This window comes from Lissotriton vulgaris, chromosome 2_1 (assembly GCF_964263255.1).
Source record: "Lissotriton vulgaris chromosome 2_1, aLisVul1.2, whole genome shotgun sequence".
Taxonomy (NCBI): domain Eukaryota; kingdom Metazoa; phylum Chordata; class Amphibia; order Caudata; family Salamandridae; genus Lissotriton; species Lissotriton vulgaris.
Window position 1 is genome coordinate 2,016,863,152 of NC_141687.1, and position 15,352 is coordinate 2,016,878,503.

Below are 15,352 nucleotides of genomic sequence, written 5' to 3' on the forward strand. Positions count from 1 at the left end.
CCTTTGGTTTAAGACTAGCAAACTGGACGCGATGACTGCCTCTTTTGTGAAATCTCACCTCCAAATACTTGCACAGTTTTGCTTGTTTTACTGGTTGCCCATTCAGCTGCAAGCTCCTTACCTTGTTAATGTTCTGGCCAACTAGAGTATTTGTTTGATCAATATTAATTTTCACTTGTTCAATTCGAAATACAGATGAAAGCAGATAGCTGTTGTAGTCCAGAAATAGTCCTGCAATTTGCATATTGAACAGTCAAGAATAGAATTTTGCGCCCATGCCTGTGGACACTACTGTAAGCAGAACACGTTCCTCAGTGACATTAAGCTACGGAGTGCATCAGATCATTCTGTTAGATGACCAAAATAAGTCTAGCCAGGGAATACCCACCTCTTAAGCAGAATTAATGTATTTTCTGTATTGGACAACTATATAGAAGCTACTTGGCCAACCTTACATGTCTTTCTTCAAGTAACAGGCTCGCTATAGGTATGGAGTCCAGTTGCAATTTGATTTGTCAAAGCTGTTATACCGAGTCCATCTTTTCCTCTTCCCAATGACAGATCGCTCTTATTTCTCCCCAAGGACCTCTCACAATTGTTGCATTCCTAAAGAGTCTAGATGCTGGGTCGGTCAGGTATACAGATTTCTTCCTAAATTCAGAATTATGGGAATCTTCCTTAAGTGATGGGACTCACATACCCCCAAAGGAGTAGAATGTGGAAAGTGTGCAGCCTGGCATAAACTGAAGCCCTACCCCACACCTGACAGAACATTCTAGTTAAGACACAATCCAGTGAGTCAGCATATATGTCATCCCCTGTTTACCTAGAGAAAGAGTTCCACGTTTGCGACACCGTTGAAGGCGCAGTTATTCATTTTTGGCGATGCGCTGCTGTGCCAAATGTTTATGGGTATTCAGTCAAAATATTGATTTGGGAATGTCGACTTACACTAATATCAAGTTTTAAATATCATGACACAGAAATATCGACAGCAAGAATATTGTGGTCAAGAATATCCACTTTAAGGTAAGAAATATAGAATATCATTATTATCATTTGCAAAAGTATAGTAGTTTAAAATATCGATTTTTTAAAATTAGTTTTATGTATTTTAGTACATATTTTAAATGTATGTGATGTATTTTTTATGTAAGGATTGTTTGTTTTTTAATACATGTTTTATGTATTTTAGTACATATTTTAAATGTATGTGATGTATTTTTTTATAAGGATTGTTTGTTTTTTAATACATGTTTTACATTTTTAGTCGTTATGAATTTGATTTTAATTAAATTGTGTGTTTCTTAATTCGGTGGCGGGTTGTGGGTTTATAGGGGAATAGGGTGGGAAGTAATTTATTTATATTAAATTAAAGAATATTTTTTATTCATTATTATTTATTTAATTGAGATTTTATAATGTTAATTGTTTTTAGTTTTTGGGTAAATTTTAGGTGTGGGTTTTGGATTTTATAGGAGTAAAGGGTGGGAAGTAATTTATTTGTAATTCATTAATAATTTATTGTTAATTAATATTAATTAATTGGTTAACAATTAATTGTGGACATTGTATAATTAATATTAGGTGCAGGTTGTGGGATTCATAGGGGTAGAGGGTGGGAAGTAATTTATTTTTAATTAATTAGTAATTCGTTGTTAATTGATATTAATTAATTATTTGACAATGAAACATGGAAATTGTGTAATTATTTAAGTTGTGGGTTGTGGGGTTTTTAGGGGTACAGGGTAGGAAGTAATTTAGGTTTTATTTAAATATTAATTAGTTGTTAATTAATATTAATTAATCAATTGATCATTAATTAGGGTAATTATTTAATTCTTTTTTGTATTTGTGTTTTGGGTTTATAGGACTGAAGGATGGGGAGAAAATTATTGTTACTTACTTTATAATTAGTTGTTAAATACTATTAGTTATTTAATTGAAATGTTCTTTTACTTGTGTAATAAATTTAGGTGTGTGTTGTGGGGATTAAAGGTGTAAAGGGTGGGAAGTTAATTAAATGTTATGTGTTTTAATTTGTTTTTTGATTAATAATATTTGTTTAATTGATAATTGATTACGTTAATTATTCAAACACTCTTTTTTATTTTCGATGTGGGTTGGTTATGAGTTGTGTGGGGTTATAGGGTTCAAAATAAATAGACTAAATGTATGTAATAATTAGGGCTCCCGGTTTTATGGTATTTATTTTTCCCACATTTTCGTCTGTATTTATCCATATTTATTTTTTGGTCATTTTATCTGTATTGATCCACATTTATTTTTGACTCAAGTAAAACAAACGCTAAAGCTAGTATTTTTCCACATTTATTTAAATTGACATGTACACTTGCACTAGGTTGTTATAGCTGTTTTTTTAAATTGGAACCCATGCTAGGTGCACTTTACAGATTGGGAGCAAATTTCTTCCCTGTCTTCTAAGAAAAGATGCATGAATTCGTGATTTTGATTAGGTCTCATTTGCGCAGCTGTCTTACAAAATGTCAACGCATTACTACCTTTTTTACTCACATTTAATCATCTATCACAGAGAGTTTCTGCTCGAAGAATATCAGAGTGTGCACTAGAAAACGACCTACCCCACGAGGCATTGTAAATCACCAAAATATCTAAAGATTCCTGCATATTCATCTGTACAAAATAGTGCTTTGCTATGAAGAAACTGCAGGGCATCAGGTGGTGCAACAGTCATTTCTGTTTTTGGTTTTATTTTTATTTAAGTAGCACTTAAACAAACTTTAAATAGGAAAAACTTTAAATAGAAAAATTAAGTCATGTTAACTGACTTGCTCACCTCTCACTCAGCCCCACTGCCCAACAGCGTGCACAGTGACTGAGAGAGGCAGCCAGGCTTTATGCTAATGGTTGTTGTTGGCTTTTCTGCCCCCTGCCCTGCCACATCAACCTCCTTCACCCTCTCATATAGGAAACAAAAGGTTGCTGGAGCTGCAGTCGATGTCCTGGGGTGTTTTCACACCTCTTATGGACATCAGCTGCTTGCACTGCCGCTGCGAGGGGTGCTGGAGTGTCTCTGCAGACACAGCATTGGAGCAGTTTCAGGGCAGCAGATTCCTGTTTCTTTTGGCCCCCCCTGTGCATATCTGACCCGTATTTTATTGAGAAGCAGGGAGGCAGGAGGAGCATTTGCTTTTTAAGTATATTCCCGTTTTTATATATGAATACAGACATAAAACAAAACGTTTTCCGTCTGTATTTATATGTAAAAATCCGTTTAAACGGAAAACCGGGAGCCTTAGTAATAATTAATGTTTTTGTTCATAAAGAATTTCTAAATAAAAACAAGTGTTTCAATTTTTTTTTATTTAATATAATATTTGTAGGTCTTTGTGATATGTATTTAACAAAAATAGGTTATATTTTTTTATTTGTAATATAAATATATTTTTGTTTTTATTTTTCACAAATTAAAATTTTGTTTAATTTACTTAAAAAATGTTTTTAATCTGTTGATGATATGTTGTTTGTTTTTAAATTTGAACTGACTGTAGTGGGAATAGTACATTTAATCCCTCTGCAATCCAACACTTTCACTACTGTTGCACTCACTGGAGTGGGAATAGTAAATTCTATACCCCCACTATCCAATATTTATCCTACTCTTGCACTCATTGGAGTGGGAATAGTAATGTTTCCACCTCCGCTATCCAACACTTAACCTACTGTTGCACTCATTGGAGTGGGAAAGGGGATATATTTGTTACTTTTTTATATAATTTTTAAATTATAAAATACATTAAATGATTAGTTTATTAATTGCTTTAGAGTAAATATATATATATTAATTAATATATTTGTGTGTTTAACGTTTTTAACTTGAGTTTATTTGTTATATTTGGTCAACTGTATATTAAATCTTTTTTTAAATTAATTTTATTCTTTAATATATGTAATATGTATTCATTTATTTTATGTATATCAAAAACAATGTTTTGTATAAGTATATTTATGACCGATATTTTCCCCCGATATTTTTGTACTTTCAATTATAAGTATAGGATGCAGATATTTTTGACATTGATATTTTGGTGATGATATTTTTGTATAGGGATATTTTGAATGTCGATATTTTGTCAGTGTACCATCTTTGTGATTTGAGGCCACACAGCTTTGCGCTCTGTGTGGCCTAGATGAGCTTGCATGCTGGCAGCAGCGTTTCAGTATAGTCTCAATGTACAGTCTTGTTGCCTACAGCGTCTCTGTCACGCAGAAGGCATGGAAGATGTTAGACCTGTCATCCTGAGGGTAGGCATCTCCCAAACCTTTTGCCTTCTTACCTCCTCTTTTTTCTGTATCTTGTGTTGGCCTTAGGACTCTGAGCACTTTACCATTGCTAACCAGTTCCAAAGTGCATGTTGTTCTCCCCTAAACATGAAGACACTGGTGTATACATGACTGGCATATTTAGTTTACTTATTAGTCCCTTATAATACCAAATAACCAGGGCCTGTTATCTAAATGCAAGTAGTAGGCATGCAGCACTGTTGTGCCACCCACACAAGTAGCCTTTCAAACATGTCTCAGGCCTGCCATTTCAATGCCTGTGTTTGCAGTTCACTGTCGCTTTGACTTGCCATTTAAAATCACTTGCCAAGCCTTAAACTCCCCTTTTATGACATTTAAGTCTCTCCTAAGGTAGGCCCTAGTTGGCTCTAAGGGCAGAGTGTTATGTAACTAAAACGTAGGACATGTACTTCTAAGGTTTACATGTCCTGGTAGTGGCAAACATCTAAATTTGTTTTTCACTACTGTGAGGCCTACTCCTCTTATAGGCTAGCATTGGGAATTCCTTAAAACACTGTTAAGCTGTAAGGCCTGGTTAGAAACGAGTAGCTACATCATGATCATATCTTTGAAATGGTAATGATAAATCTTCTTTACTGGTAAAGTTGGATTTAACATTACTGTTTTAGAAATGCCACTTTTAGAAAGTAGACATTTTTCTGCTCTTACTGCTCTGTGTGCCTTGTAGTCTGTCTTCAATATACGTCTGGGATGGGTGACAACAACACTTGGTGCATTCTCTCTAGAAAGCCCCAAATACAGGAAAGGTGGGTGTGACAGAGAACTAATCTGCATTCATCTATATTCTGATAGCTCTTCCTGGGCACGAAGAGGGAGGGGGAGCTAACACTTACACCTTAATAAGCAGTGCCCTGATTCCCACACAACAGGCTGATTACCCACTACTGGCAGTCCGGAGCCACGGCTGGGATAAAAGGGGAACTTGTGCAATTCAAGGGCTTGCTTTGAATTCACCCCACTTCAAAGGCATATTTGGGTCTACGTACTGGGGCTCTGACCCTACCAAGACAGTACACTACTGGACCTGTGAAGAACTCTGCCAGGAGTAAAGACTGCTGTGCCACAAGGATTGCCACTTTGCCTGACTTCTGCTCTGAACGACCTGCTTTCTGCTTTGCTGAGCTGCCCTGCTGATCACTGCCCAGCTGAGGACAAGGACTGGACCCATCTCACTTGAACCCAGAGTGAGTTCAAGGGCTTGCTGGCTTGCCCCCTGTTCTGATGTCTCAGGGCCATCAAAGACTTCCTCAAACTCTGCAACAGCACCAGGACCCTGCCATCTGTGAATATTGCCCTGCTAATCCAGTCTTGGACCCTTGAAAGGTGATTTCTGCTGTCCAGAACCATAAAAGGCAAAGCAGTGACACATTGCCCTTCGACGCAGGAGCTGATCAACGACATTGGTTTGACGGACTGCGCAGTTCAACGACGATGATGGCGAGTGCAGCTCGAAATAGACGCAGTGTCAGCATCGTAAACGGGTTCTTCATCGCCTGGGCAGATCAGAACCAACACATCTAGACTTCAACGCTTTGCTCCTTCCAAGGTACTTTCTCAGTGAGTGTGAGTCCTGTAGTTGGTCTGCCCTCCATCACGGCCAGCTTGTACTTTGGATTTGCTCCAGTCCAGCGTGACCTCAAGTAAACCCTTAGCGCTATTGACTTCTAAGCAATAGTTTCTGATTTAATCTTTAAAAATTCATAACTGTTTCAACGTATTGTATTTTAGTTGTTTTGCTCTAGTTTTACTAATAAAAAGTATTCTCTGTTTTTCTAAACCTGTGTGGAGTATTTTTGTGGTGTTTTCATTGTGTTGCTGTTTGTGTGTGTTGCAAAAATACTTTACACATTGCCTCTTTAGATAAGCCTGACTGCTCTATGCCAAGGTACTAGTGGATGAGCACAGATGATCTTTTAGTGTGTATCTGGCTTACCCTCACTAGGATTTTGATCCTTAACAGTACATACCTCTGCCAACAAGAGATCCAGTTTCTAACAGCTTAGTAATAGTAGCAAGATGTATGGTCTCCTCTTAAAAGTATTTAGATTTTTAATAGCCCAAGGTAAGATGGTGGCGTTTCATTTGCTGTTTCTTTTCACAGGTTTACTTACTGTTTTGGGCGTCAAAAAAGAGACCAGTCCAGTTACAATTATGCTTTTTGGCCTGTTATTCACTTGTTGGACTTGCTGGATATCATTTTTTTGTATCCAATGTCTTTCTTCAAGCTTCGATACGCAGCTCATTCTGTTAGTTGGCCTGACTAGGTGGAAGGTTTTTTTCACTGCATTCTTTTTTTTCCTTTCTTCATGCTTCACTTCTTTTCATATCTCTTGACTATGTGTGATGAATTTGTAGTCGGAGGTTGCATCAGAAAGTGGTCAGCCCTTTCTTTACTGCAAAATAGGCTTCAGTTGTCACCTAAGAGGCGTGCCCTCAACAGTATAAGATGGACAGGTACACTAAGAAAGACACCAGAGTAGGGGACAGGACCTAACATGTCACCTTCTGCTCAAATAAACAAAATATCTAAACTGTGGTTGTAAGATAACCAAAATGAATCCAAAAAGACATGAACAAACAGCCCCTTTATGGTTATGATGACACTGTTCTTTTACGCAAGGCACAGATTACACAACCCACAAACAACACCGATCAAGAAACTCAGACACTAGACCACTGGAGAATTTGGCGACCTGGCCATATATTACAAAACAATCACAAACAAAACAAAATTAAAACAATGGTAAGCAAAGTCACAAAATTCAATGCCCCAAAAAAGCAAAGCATATATATAGGTTTACCCCAGCGGCTGCTGGATAAACTACTGGGGGTTATGAATGATGCAGCCAGGTTGATCTATAAGAAACCCAGGACTGCCCACTCTTCCCCCCTGATGCAGGAGCTACATTGGCTTCCGATTCGGCAGAGGGTTGTATTTAAATGCCTGTGCATCGTACACAAGGCGCTGTATGGTAAAGCACCAAGATATCTGAAATCCCGCCTATTCCCATACATACCGGGCAGGACTTTGCACTCGTCGGACGCTACCCTCTTGTCCCAATCCCGTTTCAAACTGGCCACGGTGGGGGGACGTGCTTTCTCCAACACACTCCCAGCTTTGTGGAACAAACTGGCCCCAGAACTTAGGAAGGAAAGCAATTTGCTATCCTTCAGGAAAAAACAAAAAAATGTACTTTTTAAGCAAGCATGGAGCAGACCCTAGGCGCTCTACTGGGATCAAGTGAATGCCATACCTCACTACGTAATCTGGACAAAACAGCGCTTAGAGACCCCGGTGGTTATAACGCACTATATAAGTTAAATAAATAAATAAAATAAATAAATAAATAAAGTGAACAGCATACCAACCATCAAAAGTGGTGCGCAAATAATAAACAAACCTCAGTACTGCAACATCCATGACGAGATGACATGCCTTGAAATCCCGAAAAACAGATCAAATCTCGAATGCCCTTGAACCAAACCAGAACATTTAATTATCAAAATGTGGCTACCATCTAACATCTTGCACCCACAGCAAGTCATCCAAGAACTACAACTCTCAAGCACGCACATTGCACCACTTAATGCTGATGGACACCAGCGTATTTCCAGATTGGAAAACTGGCCAGGCTCTTAAGACCCTGCAACCGTAGCTAAGGGAAGGCTGAGGACACCTTGCCAACAAGCCCATCTCTCTGGCAACATAAACCAATCATAATACATGCAGTCTGCTAAAATTGCAAAGCAAGTATCCTGGACACAAACATACACTATTGTACATCTCTTGCATTAAACTCAACGCAAGAGGATGCCACTAGGTCAAACCACTAACCGCATAAAATATTCTGGTATCTCTAACAGCACAACACAAACAGCAAAGAGGGTTGGACATAAAATTTAAATCATTCCACTATGCTGCACTTCCATATAACTCACTTAAATAAAAAATATGAAGGGACACTAGTAAACAAATAGGGAGTCATGAGACAAGCATCCAGCGCAAGCACACAAGCATCAGTATCGTAGTCAGAGTGGCATGAGCCCTGGTGCAAGGTTGGAAATGGGTCCCCTGGCTGTTGTTTGAATTATAAAATGCAGCAATAACCAGGGTGCGGTGAGCCCCAAGCCCCCAGTGTCACTGCACCAGCTGCACCAATTGAAGCTACACCCCTAACAGGCATCTTGAACCTAAGCACATTTTGCACGGTATGAAATTCAACACCTCGAGGAAATAAAAGCAAGCATCTAGACGCACAACCATAACAAAGCGGTGTCCACCAGCACACTTACAAACAAACACCAACAATTAATGATCTTGTAACCGTCCCTAATACGAATACCATAACGTTTTAAATACAGCGGTAACACAAGAACCTACTTCCAGTCCGTAGAGGAGATACAAACACCTTGTACTATCAATTCTAACTTGTATAGTAATATAGGAGAAACATTCACTGATATAAAACTCAAGATCACCTTTTTCTTCAGAGATGACACCAATATTAGATTGAAAATAATATAGCATCTATATATATCTTGGGTGCTCGACATCTATCTAGTACCGAGCTACTGATTCAATATTTTGCTATGTTATTAAATATAAAGGGCCCTACCCTTTCTTCACCTGTTACAGACCCAGCAGAATTATTAATGGTGATAATTCCTGACTAGCAAATAAACATGTATGAAAACAAGCATTATCAAAGCCAATATGTTTCACTTATACGAAGTCTATTGGTTTTGTCAATGTTTTTACCTGTTGCACAGCAGCACATTATATTTAATTAAGATAGCAACACTCTATGAATGTGTATCTTGGCTAGTGAGTATAAGATTGAGGCACCATGAACTCCCTTTTAGATGATAATTTTGCCTAAACATAGCACCCAACCTTTCCCTGGGCGTACCAACAAACTGTGTTTTTACTTAACTCACAAGCAGTCTAAGGCATTCCAAAGGATGTCGTCCTCATTTCAAGTAGGCATTTGTTTTGGGAAAGGCTCTGCTCTATTTTAAAAAGAAATATGTTACTGTACAAATCTTACTTGAGGTGTCTGTGATAAAGCTGACTGAAATGCACAGAGACATGTTTATTAACAAACTTTTAAAGTAGTCTGTCTCAAGAACGCAATGGCAAATGTGCAGCTGAAAAAATTGTTAAGACATGATCATCCAAGGACGCCCATAGATAAACTATGTATTACCATAGTTTGTCCAAGAAAAAAAGGAAGAAGGTATATACTTAAATGTTCTTTAAGTTGCAAAGCTAGCACGTTGCCAGAAGGCTTTCTATAATATCAACATGGAAAACCAGTACAGACTTTGCATTTGCAAATGCAAAGTGTGAATTCGTAATGCACTGAAGTACGAACTGAAATGCATATGTTATCCCTTCTAAATAGCTAGGATACGTGGCGTTCCTCCATTTGCAGGTCGCAAGCCAATTCACAAATGCTTTGCAACCCAATTTTGCAGTGCAAAGCACAGACTGGTTAGCGTCTGACAAGGGCAAGCAAAAGCCATTCGCAACGTGTAAATTCAACGTACACTCTGCTTGTGCAGGCTGACGATGTCGGCAAGAGCAGCCAGTGGTTTCGTGGATGACTGCATACACACGCTGAAGTTGCAGTAATAGTGTGCCATTGTTTGTCGCATTGTGGCCCCTGTCTTTTACAGGGACAGGGGTCACAATGCGAAAGCTGGCATGGAAGACAGCTACCTCGTGCAAGTGGTTCCATCTCAGCATTTGCAAGGAGTCACATTTCAGTTCCCGGGGCAAATTCAAAGCATGTGGAAGTGAGATTTTGACTTTTGATGAAAATACCATTGGTGGTGCAAGCACTTTGAGAACCAGTAGGCAGAGAGAGGCTGGGCTCAGTGTAATGCCAACATTGCACTGAGATCTGCCACCCTTTTGCACGAGGCACCTCATCTCTTATCATTAGGGCAAACAGATGTCCTAATCCCAGTTGGCCCACGCCACGGCCACTTTAATAATTTGCATTTGTATTAGAAATATTCTCTATACTTGCAGCACGGGGTACTTCATTCATGCATGTGTATAACTTTGGAAATGTCACAGTCCGTCTAATGAGACAGTAATTCCTCTCGAGGCAATTAGCTATTTGAGTACCACGACCGATGACATAACACCTCTGCATGCTATGAACTCAAACTGTCAAAACAGATTACAACAGATAAAGGTCACTTTAGCATGAAAAGTTAACTAAAATGCCTCAACAAAAGGATTTTGTTGTTCGGAAAACAAACGTTGCTCAATTCTGAAACTGAAAAAAGGAATAATTGCATTTTTTTACCATTGATTCTGGTGGGCACCTATCTGCTTGTTGTTTCGACACTAATAGGCAGGGTTGTTTTCGATTGTTTGCATATTGTATCCTGACAGTATTATTTAATATTTTATCACCGTGATGCATGCAGAGTCCTCAAGATTCATTACCAACAGAGAAGTAATCCGGGATTATTTGGCAGTACCTGGAAGCTTACTCGCTACGCAGTTTCACTACAAACAGGAACGGGAGAAAAGCCCCACCGAATGTGCCCTTAATCTTTTAATCTTGTGTAACAGGATGAGATGAATACAAACTCGCTGGCCAACCCGTCCAAACTGGAACCGTGTCCAATTCCAATAACAGGAAATAACTAACGTCTTGCAGGATGTCCAAATAGCCATTAGTGGAGAGAATGCACCATTTGAAAGCCTTTTATAGGTCACATTAAAGCTTGATAAACTAGCAAGCAAAGGGCAGTGCAAGGGTGGCGTGTCTGTGAAAGAGCCCGTTGTTTGTTTCTATTCCACTTCGCTCCACACCGCAGAGCGCAGGGCGCCTTCTTTAATTCCTTCTTAATTCCCTCGAGAAATCCAAGTTTAATGTTACTAGGTGTGTTTCACAACACACCATGAAACTGTCAAGTTGTTTACATTACAGTACATTACATTCTGTACTCCCAGTCACAGCCCTAATTTAACAAAACCAAACTTTGCCCAAAAATGTGATCACCTAAAAATGTAACTTTCACTTAGAAGGCGACTACTTCAAAGTTCAAACCTCATATTTTTTAAGTTGCGGCAGGACTTGAGTAATCTGGTATTTAATGGTAACAGCAGACCAGCAAGCTGGCATTTTAAAGCAAAAATGTTAAACATATTTTTAAAGAAATTAATAAATCAATCTAGCGATTTAAGACTACAAGAAGGCGGACTACAGCTATTGCAGCCACCTGGAAAGTCTGCATATTCACGTTTTGATTTTGTTTAATCTGCTTTTCTTACCTTTTCATTCTTGGACGCGCTGGTTTCCACAGCTTTAACTCCGGCCATGGCTCCTCTCACTCTCTCTCTCTCTCTCTGTAGTGTTAGCAGCAGCCCGGTCCAATTCCCAAAGGCAAAGAGCCAAAAAAACAGACCAGATGAACTCACTCAAGCCGTCCGCTTCAGCAAGCATTCATGTGCACCTCAAGTACAGTAGGACCAGCTCACAGCGACCTGTTCCTTTTCACAGCTTGCTAAATTCCAAAGGAGCGCAGAGCACAAACCTGTGCTACGCAGACAGTGTCTATCAACAATCACAATCCCCTCAGAGCAAGCTGTGACAATTACGCACGTGGAACTGGGAGACGAGGGACCACCTCTCCGCAGGCTCCCTCGACACCATCTAGGGCCACTTGAACTAAACCTGACAATTCAACGCTAATTACAATTTTGTAAGCCACGCCCCTTTGCCTGGGAGCTTGACAGTATCATAAAAAAAATCAGAAACCGGATCACCAAGCAACCAGCGATTCCACGTCACTAAATGCAATAAAGTCAGCTTATTACCTGGCTGGGTAAATAGTGCTGTGAAATGAAAGCAAGCCGAGAACTGCATCAGTTGTCTTTATCTGTACGATCAGTTTCTTGGAAGTAAAGTTACACACAAATAAATAGCCAGAGTTACATTTTGCAAGTGTGGAATGTATGACCTTCGTCCTCACCTCAGTCATTACTTTTGAGGAGTGCTAAAACGTAACAAATCATGTTGCATTATCCTTTTACATATATTAATGGAAATAAATACTAGCAACCGTATACAATTACAAATATTTATATATATATATATTTTTTTTTTTGTAGACTATTTTGATTTTTAAACACTACGCAACAAAAGACAGTGACAACCATCTCAATCGGCATAAGCTTACAAGGACATGTCGTTTACATTTCATGGCATTCACTTTTCGACTTGTGATATAAAAACAAATGCAGCTTCTTTAAACAAACTCTCTCCCTCATTCGCAAGCACTCAACACATTATTAGTATGTTCTCTCTGCTGTGTCTTCGGGTAGTATTTTTAACCGACAGACAGACAGATCTTTGTCAATTTGAGAGGGCACCTTCTACTCTCATAGACCACCCTCTCTGCTTGTATACACCACTCCATGTCATTTGCCCATTCGTTAAACACAGGACAGGACTCTGTCGCCCATTTGCGTGCTATGTTAGGCTTAGCTATCATAAAGCCCAGTGTGGCCCAAAGTTTCTCTCTCATTCTTAGGTCCGTTTTACCCCAGATGTCTAATAGGCACTTTTGGGGTGATATTAAATTAATTAATTATGTGCTTATATAGCGCTGGAATCACTCCCGAAGGGGTACCTCCGCGCTTCGACCGCTGCAAAACCCTTCCTGGCTTCCCTGAGAGATGGTCCCTTAATGTGTATCTCCAGGGTGAGACCAGGCATCCCCGGCGGTCTGGTGGGGCCGTTAGTGAAGATGAGGCAAGCTAGTGCCCAGAGTTGCCGAGTGTGATCGCTGATCAGAGTGGGCACCGAGGCGAGAGAATTATCGCGTCCGCTGACCCTGGTCCAGAAACCTGCCGCGTCGGGAATCGAACCCTGGTCCCGGGCCGTCCTCTGCTCTCCGGTCTGCCGCCTCTAACCAGTGAGCCACACTACTTCACCTATCATCATGTCCTTGCCGCAAAATTTTTGCATTTGCGTGGCGATTGTGTTCCAGTATTCTCTTACCTTGGGGTAGTTCCACCATAGATGTAGAAAGGTACCTTCCTGGCCGAATTTTTGGGACAAAGTGCAGAGTCAAGTCTGTTCATGTTAACCAGTGTGCTACATGCCTAATAAGTCCTATGGAGTAGTTACAGTTGGATCAGCCTGAATCGAGACCGGATCGCCACCTCTCGGGGTGACGTGAGTGCCTCCACCCAATCCTCGCCACCCAACTTCCCCACGTCCTCCTCCCATCTGGATTGCAATTTCTCCAATGTACCCAGGGAATCATTTAATATCTTCCTATAAATTAGCAAGTAAATATATTTATTGTTAATCAAATATGAATGCCTTTTTAATTGATTGAGGCAACACAGTATTGCATTAGCTGAAAAACCTCCATGGCCTCAGTAGGCCCAGGAGCCAAAATGCACTGTTTTGTGCATGGCACATTTTCAATAAGTATGACCTTGTTTTCAATTCTGTCAAAGGAAAGGGGGGATTTGTTAAAAGATGAGGTCAGTATTTATGGATATGACTGATATTTCCCTTTCAAGGCCTCCATGTGCTTCATTAAGGGGAAGATTCTGACACCTGCACTGTAGATAAGTTTCTGCTGAGAACAAAATTCTAGCAGTACAAAAGGGGGTGGTGGTGATGGACGGAGCATCTGAACCAATTTATTTATTTATTTATTTATTTATTTGTTTACATTTGTAATGCGCACAGCTACCCAACAAAGGGTTTCCCGGCGCGGCAGATCCCAATAGCAATGCGGTTACAGAAAACTAGATGTTAAAGAGCCATGTTTTTAAGGCTTTTCTGAATTTGATGTAATTCGACTCAGACCGCAATGTATGTGGCATTGAATTCCAGAGCGAAGGTCCTAGGAATGAGAAGGACTTGCCACCCATGCGTGACAGCCTGCTCCTTGGAATTTCAAAATGATTTGCTGTGGAAGACCGAAGAGATCTGGAAGGACGGTAGGGGCGCACCAGGTTTTGCAGATATTTAGGAGCGGTGTTGGTGGAAATCCTGTGCATAAAACATAGAGATTTGAATTTAACTCGGTTTTCAATTTTTAGCCAGTGTAACTTCCTGATGTATTTAGTGGTTGGAGTAGAGATGGGAATTTTACAGAGAAGTCTGGCTGCTGCATTTTGCACTGATTGCAACCTGCGGACAGTAGCTTTGTTCGCCCCCAGGTACAAAACGTTGCCATAATCTAGCCTAGATGTTATTAGGGCATTGACAACTGTTTTCTTGGTGTTTTCAGGCAGCATCCAACAGATCTTTTTTAGCCATTTTAATATGGCAAAGCAGGTGGCTGAAGTCTTTACCGCTTGCTGATGTAAACTGAGTGAGTCGTCAATAATGACGCCCAGGTTGCGAGCATGAGTAACCGGGGTAGGGGTGGTGCCCATTTCAGTTGGCCAATGTTGGGGTCCCCAAAGTTCTTTATTTTTGCCCAACACGATTAACTCGGTTTTTTCGCCGTTAAGTTTTAGGAAGTTTTTTTGCATCCAGTCGGCGATTTTACAGAGTCCGAGTTGTAGGGTGGAGGAATTATCAGAATCTGCAGCTGATAAAGAAAAAAGCAGCTGGGAATCATCAGCGTAGGAAAACATTAAAAGCCCTGTTTCCTCCACTATTTTGGCCAGGGGGCTCATATACACGTTGAAAAGCAACGGGCTAAGAATAGAGCCCTGTGGAACTCCGTGTTTGAATGTCATGGTATCGGAGCAGGCAGTTTGTGAGAAGACCTGGAACGTGCGGTTTTCCAATAATGATCTAATCCAGTTGAGAGCTGCCCCACGGATGCCCAGGGAGTGGAGTGTTTGGGCGAGGACCGCATGCGACACGGTGTCGAATGCCGCGCTGAGGTCGAGCAGCACAAGTGCCACTGTTTCGCCCTTGTCCACCATGCGGCGGATATTTTCGGTTACCCCCAGCAAGGTAGTTTCTGTGGAAAAGCCTGCACGAAATCCCGACTGGTGGGA

The 15,352-nt window shown here is 40.2% G+C and overlaps 1 protein-coding gene across 1 annotated transcript in view; it reads right to left on the bottom strand.

Moving 5' to 3' along the window:
* PDE8A (phosphodiesterase 8A) overlaps window positions 1-12,132 on the bottom strand; it is a 2,218,572-nt gene extending 2,206,440 nt beyond the window's left edge. The window contains exon 1 of the mRNA XM_086958243.1: window positions 11,645-12,132. Coding sequence (XP_086814369.1) covers window positions 11,645-11,692 — 48 coding nt within the window. The 5' untranslated portion in view covers window positions 11,693-12,132. The remainder of the gene's footprint in view (window positions 1-11,644) is intronic.
* Between the last annotated feature and the right edge of the window lie 3,220 nt (window positions 12,133-15,352).